The 15,423-nt window shown below is 30.1% G+C and overlaps 1 protein-coding gene across 4 annotated transcripts in view; it reads left to right on the top strand.

Annotated features, from left to right (window-relative positions):
- Positions 1-15,423, top strand: part of SWIP (strumpellin and WASH-interacting protein) — a 228,808-nt gene that overhangs the window by 118,759 nt on the left and 94,626 nt on the right. For all 4 annotated transcript variants that reach the window (XM_085807262.1, XM_085807263.1, XM_085807261.1 and 1 more), the window contains 2 exons: positions 6,587-6,703; positions 12,896-13,064. In XM_085807262.1, the coding sequence (XP_085663388.1) occupies positions 6,587-6,703; positions 12,896-13,064 (286 nt within the window). The remainder of the gene's footprint in view (positions 1-6,586; positions 6,704-12,895; positions 13,065-15,423) is intronic.

Genomic DNA, 15,423 nt, shown 5'->3' with positions numbered 1-15,423 from the left:
ATGATATAATCGTTTACTCTTCCTCTGAGAAGGAACATTTAGAACATTTAAAAATTTTATTTGAGGTGTTTAAAGTGGAGCATATTAAATTGAATCGAAACAAAGGTGCGTTCGCCAGAGATCAGATCACATTTCTTGGCTATGAAATAAAAAATGGTAGAATAATTCCCGATAACCATAATATAGAAGTTATTAAGAAACTTAAAAACCCCAGTAACACCAAAGAGTTTTGGGAAGTGTGAATGTATATCATAGATTCATTCCGAATTATGCAACTGTTAGAGCTCTATTAAACAGACTCTTGAAAAAAGATGTCAAGTGGGAATGGGATGACCAATGTCAAAAAGCTTTCGACGAAATGAAAAGAATACTGATTTCCAAACCTGTTTTACAATTGTATGATTCCAGTAGGCCATGTCATATTTTTGTTGACGCTTCTCAAACTGCTGTTGGAGCTGTTTTGAAACAACCAGATGAAAATGATGTCCTTCACCCTGTATTATATCATTCTGGAACTTTAAGAAATTATGAGAAAAATTATACGATTACTGAGTTAGAATGTTTGGCCATAGTAGATGCCCTAGACAAATTCTATTACTATCTGCATGGACAAAAATTTATTATACATATGGACCATGCGGCCCTCATTTGGCTAAAAAATGTTAAAAATTTAAAAGGTAGACTCTTCCGTTGGTCACTCAAACTAAGTATGTTCAATTATGAAGTAAAGTATCAGAAGGGCTCTACCAATATTGAAGCTGACATGCTTTCTAGACATCCTGTTTCACAGCACCTCCAACATTATGTACATTTACTTGATAGAAATGAAATAATCCAACAACAAAAAACTGATAATGTCTGCGGAAAAAATTACCAAGAGATAAATGATATGATGGTAATTAAGAAAAAGAATTTTTATAAAATTGTAGTACCTAAATCTTTAAGATTAAAATTGTTGAATAAAACCCATGAAAATTTTTGTCACCCAGGAGTTAAAATTATGCTTAACTTAATCACCTCTCAATATTATTGGCCTCATATTAGCGAAGATATCGGAAATTTTGTTAAACATTGTCATACTTGTCAACTTAATAAAAAGAAAAAACAGAAAAAATTTGGTCTTATGCAAGACGTACCCCCAACCGACAAACCTTTCGAATGTCTCTCTATCGACACTGTGGGAGGATTTAATTATTATAATTCTACAAAAAATATTTACATATAGTTATTGACCATGCAACAAGATATGTCTGGGCTTTTCCCTCTAAAAGTGTAACTTCAGAAACCTATGCCAATTGTCTAAAACAGATATTTCAAATACAAGTCCCCGAAGAAATTCTGAGTGACAGGAATGCAGCCTTTACTTCCTCTAGATTCAAAAAATTTCTTAAAAAGCATAATGTTAAACAACTTTTAACTTCATCTCACCATCCCCAGACAAATGGTAAAGTAGAAAGAGTAAATCAATCAATAGTAAGTCGACTAAAATGTAAAGTAAATTCTTCTAAAACAATACCATGGACTAAAGTGCTAGAGCAAGTTGTTATCGAATATAACAACTCCCCTCATACGGTAACTAAGTTCACCCCAGCATACTTACTATTTGGTAACCTCCCTTTTGAATCTCCAATTGATCAAAATAAATACCCTTCCTTAAATGAAGCAAGGGCTTTAGCAAAGAAAAGAACTATCAAATACCACCGAAAGAATAAAACTAGATATGACATCAGATTTGTAGAATCTAAATTTCAACCTGGAGATTTTGTCCTTAATGAGGAATTCGAATACCCAAATACTAGAAAATTGACTTCACCCTATTCAGGCCCTTATCGGATTATGAATAAATTATCTGAAGTTAATTATGAAATCGACAGGGAAAATTTTTACACGAAGAAACCAACTGAGATTGTACATGCGTCAAAATTAAGGTTCTATTATCCACCTGAGAACTTTAAATTACATCATGAATAAATCAAAATTTATAAATCAATAAACTATCCATAACCCTTCTTTTAGTTTTCATCCTGTTGTCCCCCTTAATAGTTGATTTATCTCTCAGTGCCTGCAAAGTTTGTCTGCCCTTTTCTTTTACTGGGCTCCTTCAAAATTGAGTTTCAGGTTCAGTGCACTTTCCGCGTGGGAAACACTCAATTGAGGCTATACTACAAGTAGATTACTATACCCTCACATTTCATTGAGCTCATGTTTTCCTATATTTGTGTTATAAATTGTAGCAACAGTTGAAAAAGTTAAATTTCAGTTGTTGAAATTTCTGAATTTCATTTTATTTTTCTGCAGCATCATGTACAAAAAACTGGTATAGATGTTGGAAGTTAAATTTTGTTTTGTTATCATTAATAAGAGAAAAATAGAGTGACAAAATATGTTAAAAACCTAGCAAAATGTGTATTTTCAACAAGAGTATAAGAGCTCTAGTATCGTGACATAAAAAGTGAAATGTTTTCAGTGCCAATGCTGATCCATAATTCTAACGCTAATTAAATGATCCGGAGATCTCCAAAGACCAGTAAAAGACTGAAGATGAGCCTGAATGACAACTCTAATGATTGTATGGACTCATACACAAACTGTGAATGGCATGCCTTAAGATATCAACTTACAAATTCAGTTATATTACTATTTCCTATTGCCGCGTAGCTAACCAGCAATATGTTATTAGTGCTTTATTTGTTCTGCACTTAGTTACTATATTATAATTTCATTAATCATTTATTATATTTTATATACTGTATTAATTATATTCAAATATTTTATGTCATATTTTATATAACATTTTGTGTTTTGAGGTAAATCCAATCAGTTTTCCTACTCACTTAATTTCCTAATAACTAAAATTTCTGCTCTCACTATCTGGACTGTCTTGGGTCAACGGCCGCAACTGCAAGCCTTTTCAGATGGGGGGGATAATCTGTAATGATATTTTTAAATCAATTGATTAAATTAAATTCTAATAATATTGCTTAATAATGTGTTGCCGATTCTCTACCTAAATTGAATCCCTGTTCCTAAATTTTGGCGAAATCCTTTCTTTAGTATAAAATATATTAACCTGTTGGCGCCCGCCAAATCACCAAACTCATAAATCTGTCATATTACATAAAGTCTTTAAGAACACTCCTGATGAGAAGGTAGCGTCACCTCGTGATTTCAATTAATATCGCTGATTGGATGAGCCTCGAGACGCACACATATGTATAAATAGGACTTCTGCTCAAGGTACAAAAAGAACGCTTGTGAGATGGATGCTAAAATAAACCTAGCACTTTATATTCCAAAATTTGTCTCATTCCTGTTGCCCCGGCGCACAAAACAAATAATGTATGAAAAATTACATTTCATATATATATAAATACAAACTACAACAGATTAACTAACCTTTATGCAGTTCCCAAATCCCATAAAACACCATTAAAATTCAGATTTATAGCTAATGGGACTAACAATTACAAGAAAAATGTAGATTATTATTTTTCAATTCAACTGAAAAAAATCTGTAAATTCATTTTCAATGATTGTAACACTAATCATAACTATTGCTGGATCATCCATAATAACACTCCTGTCATTAATGCCATTCAAACAATTAACATCCAAAACATTAACTGCTATGACATTGAAAACTTATATATCTCACTTCCTCTAGAAGAAATCTATACTAGTCTACTAGATCTGCTTAAACTCTTCCCTGTTATGCTCACAATTATGACTCTTAACAAATGGAAAACCTACCTATAATGCATACTTTTTCATAACTACATCAGATTAAAAATCAACTTTTTAAGCAAGTCAGAGGTCTGCCAATGGGCTTACATTCCAGCACCTCAATCTGTAATATATTTTTATTTATCAAAGAATTTAACTTCTAAAAAAAATCTACAACCACAAGAGTTAAATTACTACAAGCACACTTACAGATATATTGATGACCTTATTACAATTAATAATTTTTGTGAAATTGAACACTCTGAGATTTATCCAAATTGTCTTACACTTAATAAAACTAATAATTCACAAAATAGCATAGACTATCTAGATCTTCAAATCATTAACTACAAAAAAATTTTACTTTTTGACAAAACAAGAAACTTCAATTTCAATACTAACAAATTAATAAATTGGAATTCCAACATATCCAAAAAAGTAATTAACAATACAATAATAAATCAAATACAACGAATTAAAAATATCTGCACAGATACAATAGATCTACAACGCGAAACTTTTCTCCTTATTAAAATTCTCAAAAATAACCTAATACCCAATCGATTTATTAACCATTGCCTTAAAAGAGCAGGCATTAAATACTCACTCTAAATCATTTAACTGATAGGGATATGATAATTTGTTCCTAAACCTGAGAAGGCGGTATAAGTTTGATGACTATCATTTGAAGGATTTGTATATAATGTAATTACTCAGTTGTATATATTGTAAAAAGCTAATTGCCTTCAGACTTATGCTGTTACTAAAAAAATGGGCCTATTTCATAATCTTTAGTCTGTCAAATAGCTCTTTGACAGTGAAAATTCCTTTTTTCCTTTCTTAAACACTTTATTGTTTTGATATGACAATTAACCAGAAATTAATTAATTTCCATTCACTAGTATTTTCAAAATAATTTTAACAGAAGGTTTCACTCAAATAAGACTCCACAGAATACATCCCTCAAGAATTTCGAGTTCCACCCACTACCATAAATTACTTCACCCAAGTTTTACCGACTGATATTATTCAAAGCCCCCACTGCCACTAAGAATTTTTCGGAAACACTACATTTCTGAGTCAGACGCGAAGAGAACACTTTGCCCACTCCCCCACTAGAAAGAACGTAAGTTTATTAATACTTTTTCTGGCCCTTATATCTTCATGTACATTCACTTTTCTTATTATATTTTTTTTTATATTATTTTTGATTTGTTTTTGCAAAGTTTGCATTATTTATCTTGTATTTTGTAATTTTCTAATGTTTATATCAACTACTTTGAATTATATTTCATAATGACAATTTCCAATGTTTAATTTTTACAAATAATATTGAACTCAAATGCATAAACACGAGGGTGTCGGAGGACAGTTACTCGAGCTTTATAGAAATTTACTACTGTAGAAATTGCTTTTCACTCAAAATTGAATTGGTTAAAATGCTTAATAGGAATAAGTTCTTTGAATATCAGCATTGGCTCATAATTCCTTCTGTTCACGGCAATATTAGGCCTGACTTGCATTGCCGGTTTGGCTTAACCTTATTGCTCGAGTAAAGATTAAACACCTTGGTATTTATTTATTAATTATTGTTCATTGAACGGGAGTTGGTTTGTTCCCCTTGAAAAGTCAACTAATTTCCGATCAATGACAACGATTACATACAATTACTTTAATTCTTGCCTTTAATTTATTCCTTTTTGCAATCGAAATTTTGTTATTCATGATTTAATTCCAGTCCCCGTTAAAACATTCTTAACATTTTGCTTTCAAGTTACTTTGAAACATCTTTCAAAATATAACTTACTAATATGGATTCACTCTTTTAAGATAATCCTACTATAATTAAACTTAGGAGATAATATAATCAATTAATGAATATTTTTAGTATATATATATATATATATATATATATATATATATATATACACACACACACACACACCATGCTTACTCGCATGTTTCTCCCCCTAGCATAATTTTCCTCCTAGTTTCTTCAGCATGATTTAGGAATTTCTAATTTATGGTAACAATGTGAAATGTATCCACTTGGGAAAGAATTTTGTGTTATTAAATAGAATAATATTAACATTGAGTCCTTTAAAATGCATAATATAATACAATTAGTGTAAATTAAGTACACTAATTATATTATGCATTTTATATTATTTTGTCTTATACAATTAGTGCATTACAAACAGTGTATAAACAATATAGTCTTTAGTGTCTTTTGTTTGTCATTTCATAATAATAGTAATTAGAACTTGTAATTTTCCCCTCATAGTTTTCAAGCATTCAAATTTGTAGGAAAAGGGGAGGAAAATATGCAAGTAAATGCGGTATACATTTTCTTAATTTGAGAGGTAAATAAAAGGTGTGAAGCTATGTGAATTGATATCTGCATCTATGATTCAAGTTCTCTTAAGAACTTTCTATTTTTAATGAAAAAGGAAACAAGATATTATTTTAGTGTTTATGGCTTCTGTTGTAGACTTTCAGATAGTGAGAAGGTGATATTTCAATTCTGATTGTAGCTGCATTGTGAGACATGGGTACAGAAACTGAAAAGTATTCTCAAAGCTTCCCTCTAAGCATATGTTATCTCAAAATCAAACAATTCATAGATTGCCAGTTTGAAGAATTGTCTCTAAGAGTCCAAAAGTCAGAATTTCCAGATAATTATTGAATAATTTTAGTATTTTACAATCATTCTACAAATTGCTCTTTTTTTATTGAAATAACATCTTGAAAAATACCAGATAAAAAAACATTATTTGTATAATCATTTCTGATTTTGTTACCCATGTTTTGTGTCCGTATTTTAAATTTTATTCAAAAACCAGTTTAATTTTTTTAAATATAGTACATGATCTCTGCTCTCCATGATTGTATTGCTCCAATCCTGTCTTCTCATCATGAATCATCAGCTCTAATTTTGTTAAATGCATTTCAGAAAGAAACGTATTTGACTATCAAAAAGGTTAGTTTACATTTTTGATTGAAATATGTTTTTCCATTTCATGTATTGTGTTTTTCATATGATTTGTGCTTTTAGTAAATTCTAATTATAATTAAACTACACTTGTGTTTAAGATGTTATTTTATTTATTTATTTTTTAATTTCACTGTCACATGCAATGCCTTTTCAGTCTGTGAAATGACAGGTTTACTTAAAAAGGCAGAAGATTTAACTTTGATCTTTTTCCCCTGAACATTTCAAATTATAACTATTTTGGTTAATTTGATGTAGTTTGAAATTTTAATGCCATCAGCCTGATGTTGAAAGAAATTTTTATTTAGAATTAGAGATAAGGGTAGTGATTAAGGTTAGTTTATTATAATGGGATGTAAAAAATAAAGGCAATTTTTTTGAGTGATTAAAATAACTGCAACTGATAAATTAAAATATTTAACCCACTGCTGACAAAAGGAGCTTTGCTTAAGCATCTGTATGGACCATATATGTGTGTTAGCCATCTGCAGCAGTGTTAATGATGGGAAGTTTAACTATATGTTGCTATTTACCTCCATACATTCACATTTAAGACCATTTATTAAAAAAAGTAACTTTTTTTAATTAATTTTTTTTAATCAAAAATGAAAACATCATTGTTTATTCTTTATTGTAAATATATGTTTCTGGGTATTTTTAATGTCTGTTAAATGTCTTGTCAAATGCTGAGAAATAAATAAATTTCCAATCAATGATATTAAGAGTAATGGCCAAATAATTACTTAATAAGCTTGAGTAGAATTTTATGAATATGCGTACAGCTGAACTCATTGGTAAAAGACAGTTGCTAAATACTACATGCAGGTGCTATGAAATTTGGCAAAAACTTGCTGTAGAAACTCTTTTATTCAAATTAATTGATGTAGACCTGTTTTAGATGACCCAGGGTAAATATTTTTGGCAGCTTACAGCAAAAATGTGTAACTGTAGCATCAAGTAAAATTATATCTTGGAGTAATTTGCTTATCTGTGTTAAAGTAAAGAGTGATTATCCTAGATTTAAATTGTGCCCTTTTTACTGCAGCACAACATATACTACTTCCTGATCTGGAAGGTCAGGTAAGTTATCAGTAAAGAATAATAATAAATAAAAAGCATCTGATCTGTTGTACAGTTGTTCCATTATTAATGCAAGTCTTATGCAAATAAACCAAACTTCAGAATTTCCTTCTTAAGTTTTTATTTTTCATAAAGTCCTGTAGGTGGAACAGTGTCTGGTTTCTGCTATTATTGCATTCATTTTAATGCTGTTTGATCACATTATGCACAAACTACGATAAATGTTTAAGAAATTTATATTTTATGTTATTTATGTTAAAAGTGATATAAACTGAGTTTTCATCAATCAAATTATATATATATGTGTATAAATTTAATTAAATTTAATATGTGTATAAATATAATTAAAATTAAATGTGTGTGTATAAATATAATTAAAATTAAATGTGTGTGTATAAATTTAATAAATTAATTTATTAAAAACTTTACTAAATGAAACGCATTTTATCTTTCACATTTTGCTAAATTTTGTTTAGTTGTATGTACACATGTACAAGATTGTGTATAAATTTTGTGAAATTTTTCAATAGAATTTCTCAACAGAAAGTGTATGATAACATTCAATGAACTTCTTTCAGTTCTAAAATCCTTCAAGGAATCTGAAGTGCATTTCCTGATTTTGCAGCTGCTGGCATACCAGTGTATAGGGATTCTGTGTTAGCCATATGTGCAATATATTCATAAATGTTTTTGCTAATTATTGGTAAATTTTGATCAATGGAAATGTACTTCAGGATAAATCACTAAATTTCTTTCACTCTGCAGGCATTGTTCATCCAGCGAATCTTCTCAACGGAATCCAGACATTCAAGTAATTTTGCATAGTTTGTTTGCTGACAGAGTTACTATGCATTGTTAAGCATCTGCAAGGAATCAGACAAAGATAATAATCTTCATTGCATTCACAGTTTTCTTTTCTATCCTTAACAACAATCACCTTCTTGACCACAGTCTTTCTGTAGTGACATTGTAACGCCTGCTATGAGTTCCAACTAACTTAGCTACACGCTTGTTCTGTGCAGTGACTTATAGAATAGCTAACCATATCTAACAAATTGACATAGAATTAAAATACTTTAAAGTTTATTCTCCCTCAGCACTTGTGTTTAAATTAAAATACACAAACAAAAAATTACCAGCCGATCTGGACCTGGTTTCAACACAAAGCTTCCTTTGCAAGGAAAAAAAAAAAGGAAATAATAAATTTGACTATTTTAACCTAATCCAGGCAAAGACTACAAGCTTTCTTAGATTTAATAATTTCAAAAACACATTTACCAAACGAGCAAACCTCCGCCTAAAGTATTCCCTGCAAGAACAGTCTTTTCGTCAGTTGGGTGGGCAGTGGAAGCAGTCCAAACTCTTGCTCTCTAAAATGTGAAATTTTACACTTTATCATAAAACCACTTGCCATTCACAATCTACATAAATTCTGGAATGAGGAAACATCACTATGAAAAGAAATAGAAAGGAAAGAATTAAATAACATTTCATTAGTAAAACTTAAATATAAATGCCACAACATTTGAAGGCTTTTATAATTTCCTGTTTCAAAGAGTGAATGATAGAAATTTTCTTTAGAGGTAGAAACATCTGTCCATAAAGCTCATGAATCAACTGTTCCTGAGTATGTAACTTAGTAGTATTCAGTTAAAAAAAGATGTGATGTAATGTCAGTAAGAAAGATCATACAACCAGGGTTTGTTTCTAGCTGCTGAATAGCTTTCCCTTTTATATTACTACTGTGTTCTATGCTACTACAACTACTGTGTTTGATGCAATTATTGATGGACCCCCCATTGGTAGATGTTCCACTTAGCATTTCCTACTTTAGGTTGAAACTAATAAAAGTATCTTTTATTTCCTGGAAAATGTCTTTACCCCTTGTTGTATCCATCATTGGTTAGAGAGCATGCAATTCCTCGACTGAATTGAAGTTAGGATAATGTCCATCAATAAATATAGACAACTGAATGGTATCAATGGTGCCTGAGCTGTTATTAAGAGCAATGGAAAATGCTTCAGATTTTGATGTGATGGATAATGTATTGTTTTTAATATATAATTTTATTTCAGTGGCCATTTCATTAATTCAAAATGTTGCTATCTTTTTAATTTCATTGCTTTTTTCAGGACACAGCGCTTTTGTGTCGGCAGTAGCATAGTCCTTGACAAACTCATCTTCGGAATATTATTTTGAGTGTTTTGCAGGTTTAACCATTGAGAGTAAAGCTTGCTTGAACAATTTTGTCAAGTACATCATTATGTTATGTTGGCGGAACAGCATCTGTGTACAGATATACTCTTTTTCTAATCTTGTATCTTATGTGTTCTCAGTTGATTCTTGTAATTAGTTTGTTTTGTATTGTTTAAGTTGCATTCTTTCAAAACTGAAATAGTTTCTAAACATATCAAACAAAGAGGTTATTTGCTACTACATTCCAAAAAATCCTCGGTCCACTTCACTTGAAATGCATGGTTCTCATCTTCAACTTTTCTCTTCTTTGATAAAGCCTTCTTAATTAGCGTTTCATCGCAAATTAACAAATATATGAAACTGACATAAAATGGAAACTGGTAACTACATACAGCAGCAGTGAGTGCAATCAAACTACTGACAGCAGAAGAAACAGACAAGCAACAAAGCCCAACCAGTGGCAAATGATGGCCATTAACCCTTTGACAGTTAGGGAAATGAGCAATTGTCGTTTACTTAATTTGTGCAGTATTACGAGTAAACAGTAGTCAAAAGTGACAGCAGTTTTCCCCCACCGTTCTTTCGAAAATATCACCCTTCTCTGGCGATGCCGCAGATAGCTCAACTTAAAGCCTTTTTAAAAATTTCTTAAAGCATTTGTAGTACCTAAATAACAGTTTTTACGTACTTTAAAATAATTAATAAATAATTATCAAATAGTAAATTATAAATGATTACAATCAATTATATAAATAATAATAGTTAATTATAAGACAAATATTAAATTGAAAGGACTAAATAAATACAACAGATGTAGCATTTAATAATTAATGAAAGGACTAAATAAATACAACTAATTAAGCATTTAAATACAGTAATTACCTAAAAATCTTTTTTGTGTGTGATATACATTAAAACTAAATCGTAAACTAAACTAACCAGTAAAACTAAATCGGCTAGGAGCGTGAGAACTTGAATCAATTTTACACCACTGTCGAACACTCGAAAAATCTTCATCGGTTGAATCGTCTTCTGAGCTTGATATACTGTGAACAGTCTTCATCAGACTCAAAACTTAATAAGCTTTCTGTATCACAAGTATAATCACCATCATAATTATCTAACTTTCGCTTTTGAGCCATTTTACTTTACAAACACCCTAAAAAATGTGCCAAAATATGCATAAAAAGAACAATGTAAAAGAAAATTCCCCCTTCATTATGAAAAGAAATTTCTGAAATGCGTCCTGCCATCTGTAGACAGTAAAACTAACTAAATTTCATGAGTAGGATTCCTTTGTAACATAATCAATGCAGAATAATAATGACAAATGAGCTCAGCTCGTCAGCGCGTATTGGGGAAAAATTTCACTATGCAAGTAGTACTCGTTTCTAACCATTTGGGTCAAAATCTTGCTCCTGAGTGGAACTCGTCTGTGCGCATTATGAAGCATGATTCGATTGCGAGCTGAACTCATTCATAACCATCAAAGGGTTAAGATGCGATTCCTACGAAAACAAACAAACAAGAAAAAAGGGGAAAATAAGAATGAAAAGTTTAAAAAATAGGGAAAAATAGAATTTTTACAAAATCATTCATTACAACTATGAGTAATGGGCCAGATTCAATGATATTTAGGAAGGTTGTCATGGGCGAAGGGCCCATAGGCCGTATGTTCCACATACCTGTTTTAAGTAATGAGAGCCAATAAGAATATCATCCATGTAAAATGCTTCTTCCAGCAACTGTTGATACCCTTGGTAATGATTCTTAATCTTCATCACACTACTACTTCAGTATCCTTGTTGCTAAGTAAATAGCACTTGTAGTTTCATATGTAACAGCAATAAAGATCTTAATAGATTCATTTGAGTCTTCCTTCCATAATATTCTTCGCAAGTCTTTTTGTGATGTGTGTAATAATATCTGGCTATACATCATTCAAATATCTGCTGTACATTCATAAGCATGCTTCCTGAAGTCCAGCATTATTGAAAAGAGATCTTGTGGTATTTTGTCATTTTTCTGAAGTTGGTTTAAAGATATAAGGTGAGAGCTAGCTACTAGAAGATGGTGAAACTGAGCCATTATAAATTATGAATATCTGAGCAACTTGATCAGTATTTGCCTGAATTTGAAGGTGATAAAATTGGTCTGACTGTGTAACGCATTGCGCTTATGCCTTAAACTCAGAGACTGAGAAAAACAATCATTTTAATATAATTGTTTCTTCTAATTATCATAAACATAAACTGATCTTATGTTCCATATCAGCTTTAGTGTTCTGATGCATAGTAGAGTGTAATTTGTTTGAATTACTGTATAGTTTGATTGTATTTTTGTTAACTGTTGGGGATGTATGAAGATTATGTAACATTTATATATCTTATAAATGTCTACTTTTATATGTATGTGTGTGTGTATATATATATATATACACATACATGCACATATCTATAATGTATAGTTGCCAAAAGTGACAATCTGTGTGATGTCAAGAAGGCACAATTTAAAAAACATGAAGCATAAACTTGGAAACCAAACTGAGATGTTGGTAAATTAAAACAATAAAATAAATAAATGAATAAATTCCTTGATCTTTCTCAAAGAGCTGCCAAAAGAATTATCAAGAAATTGAGGAATTACTTTGTTCATTAACTTGTTTTGTTTTTGTTTTAATTTATGTATATTTCAGATTTGATTTCCAAGATTATGCTCAATACTGTCCTTATTGAATTTCCTCCTTTTTTATGTTAAATAATTTGCCACTTTTGGTTACTTTTTGATAAATTAATTAAGCGTTTAATGTCACATTAGTAGTATTTAATTAAATGTTCAAGTTTTGGTCTCTCTGTCTCTACATGTATTTTAATTTTTTTTTCTTTTTTTTCTTTTTTTTTTAGCATTTGCTTGATCCTTTATGCAATGATATTGAAACTGAACTTCGTCTTCACTGTCATTATCATCTTCAACTAGATGACAGAAATCCACTTAAAATTGGTCTAAAGGACTTCTCTCATTTGCTTAATATATCTTCTTTCAGGCTCTTTGATCAGTTTATCAATGTAAAATGTAAGTTATGTATAACTTAATTTCTACTGAAAACTAATATATACAAACATGGTGATTTTTTTTTAAAACACAATTTGTTTCATTTCTTGCTTTTAAAGGACAGATTTTTAGTTTTGAAAACAGTTCTTGGAAATAATTGTGCATACAGATATAATGTATGTCAGTGGATATTGTAACATATATGAAAATTAGATTACTTTTATTCCTGATACAGTTTCAGTAAATGGAGAAAAAACTGAAAAAGAGTATATAGCTTAATCAGATTGTAATTAACTTGTAAATAGTTTTGATTTGACCATCTAATAATTGATTTCAGAATATAAATTTTCTGTTTTTATAAAATAAATTATTTTAAATTCAAGGTTTAGTGTTAAACCCCACTTATGCACATGTTGTGTAGTTTTGTAACTTTGATCATAAATCTATGGTTAATTCAAAACCCCCCAAAAAATTCATTGTTTTGATTTCCAATGGTTAGGCAAAAAGTTACAAAGAACTAAAATGTTATAGTCAGAGGTTATAAACAGTAGAACTAAGAACAAAAAGGCCAAAGTCATTGCCTAAAGAGCATTTTTTCCTCTCAATATCTCGACTCTTCTATAAGACCAGAAAGAGCTGCACATTGAAGCAGGTGGTCCCTGTCCATTTCTTCTCCAGAATCACCATGTGTGCAAATAGGATTGCTTGAAATGCCTATTTGGTGCAGTTTTGCAGCAAAGCAATCACGTCTTGTAGACAGACAGAAAGCTGCCAATGCATTGCATCTTGGACTCTCGGGAATAAGATAAGGACTTAATATTCTCTACCTTTTTAAGGCAGTATGAGTCTGAAGATATTAGTAAATAAATACGTAATTACGTAAGTAAATTTTTTTAAAGCAGTTTAATCCTCCATTGTCTGCATTAGGATGTTGTAGTAAGCTGGCAGCTTTTTTTGCAAGGAAGTCTTTTTGTTCATTGCCCCAAAGGCCACAATGACCAGGCACTCACTGGAAAACGATTGTTTCCCCTTTAAAGTGAGTGTTCTCAGGAATTCTAGGCATTCCAAAATTTCAGATTTTAATGGTTATTCAACAGAGCTAATTGATCAGATGGCTGCATGAGAATCAGAAAAAGTGACTGCCTTTGCAAACTTGAATTGGATAGCTAATAATTGCTTTAAGGCTATACATATGGCTGTTACTTCACCATCAAAGAAGGAAAGAATGTACCAAAAAAAAAAAAAAAAAAAAAAGTCTACTGTATACCAACTTCATTTATATATATATATATAATATAGTTTCATAAGAAAAAATTGAATTTAATTAAATAAATTTAATTTAAATAAATTGATTAAATTTAAATACAAATTTAATTAAATTCTTTGCGCCATTGCTGCAAGGAATGAAATTTAAATTTAAACAAATTAAATTAAAATTTTAACAAACACATATAAAAGTAAAAAAGCAAATTTAAAGCCAAAATTAAAAAAAAGCAAATTTAAAGCCAAAAAAATTGAAAAAAAAAGTGTAAACATTTAAAAGATTTAATTCTCGAACTAATCTACAATATCATTTAAATTCAGAAGCATAAGCAAATCAAGTGCAAAACCAATCCATGAAAATAAATTCACCAATTTAGCAAATTAAAATTAATCCAAACAATTTTTTTTTAAATGCATAAGTGAATGACTGTTGAGCAGACAGGAGACAGACTTATCAAGGGGAAGTTGCCTCCAAACCAAAGATTGGATATCCAATCTTTGGTTTGATTTCCAATCCTCCAAACCAAAGATCTCCAAAGATTGGAGAGTTAGGTTTGGAGGCAACTTCCCCTTGATAAGTCTGTCTCCTGCCTGCTCAACAGTCATTCACTTATGCATTTAAAAAAAAAATTTAAATTAATTTTAATTTGCTAAATTAGTGAATTTATTTTCATGGATTGGTTTTGCACTTGATTTGCTTATGCTTCTGAATTTAAATGATATTGTAGATTAGTTCGAGAATTAAATCTTTTATATGTTTACACATTTTTTTTAAATAATTTTTTCAATTTTTTTGGCTTTAAATTTGCTTTTTTAAATTTTGGCTTTAAATTTGCTTTTTTACTTTTATACGTGTTTGTTGAAATTTAAATTTAATTTGTTTAAATATATATATATATATATATATATATATATATATATATATTATTTGGTACTATCTTCAGAAACTGTACTAGTAGAGCAATAAGTATAAAATTATTTATGGTTTGAAAACTTGATTTTTTTAACTGTGTTCTGGAATTTTTATAGGATATGCTATAAACATTTTTCTCAAATTTTCAAGATTTTTTAACATTAGGTTATTTTGAAGCAGGAGACATGAAAAATGAGCAATGTC

The sequence above is a fragment of the Stegodyphus dumicola genome, chromosome X1, assembly GCF_044657685.1.
Source record: "Stegodyphus dumicola isolate Sdum_Otavi_A_Nest chromosome X1, ASM4465768v1".
NCBI classification, from domain to species: domain Eukaryota; kingdom Metazoa; phylum Arthropoda; class Arachnida; order Araneae; family Eresidae; genus Stegodyphus; species Stegodyphus dumicola.
Note: the sequence above shows the minus strand (reverse complement) of the source record. Positions and strands in the feature narration are given on the sequence as shown.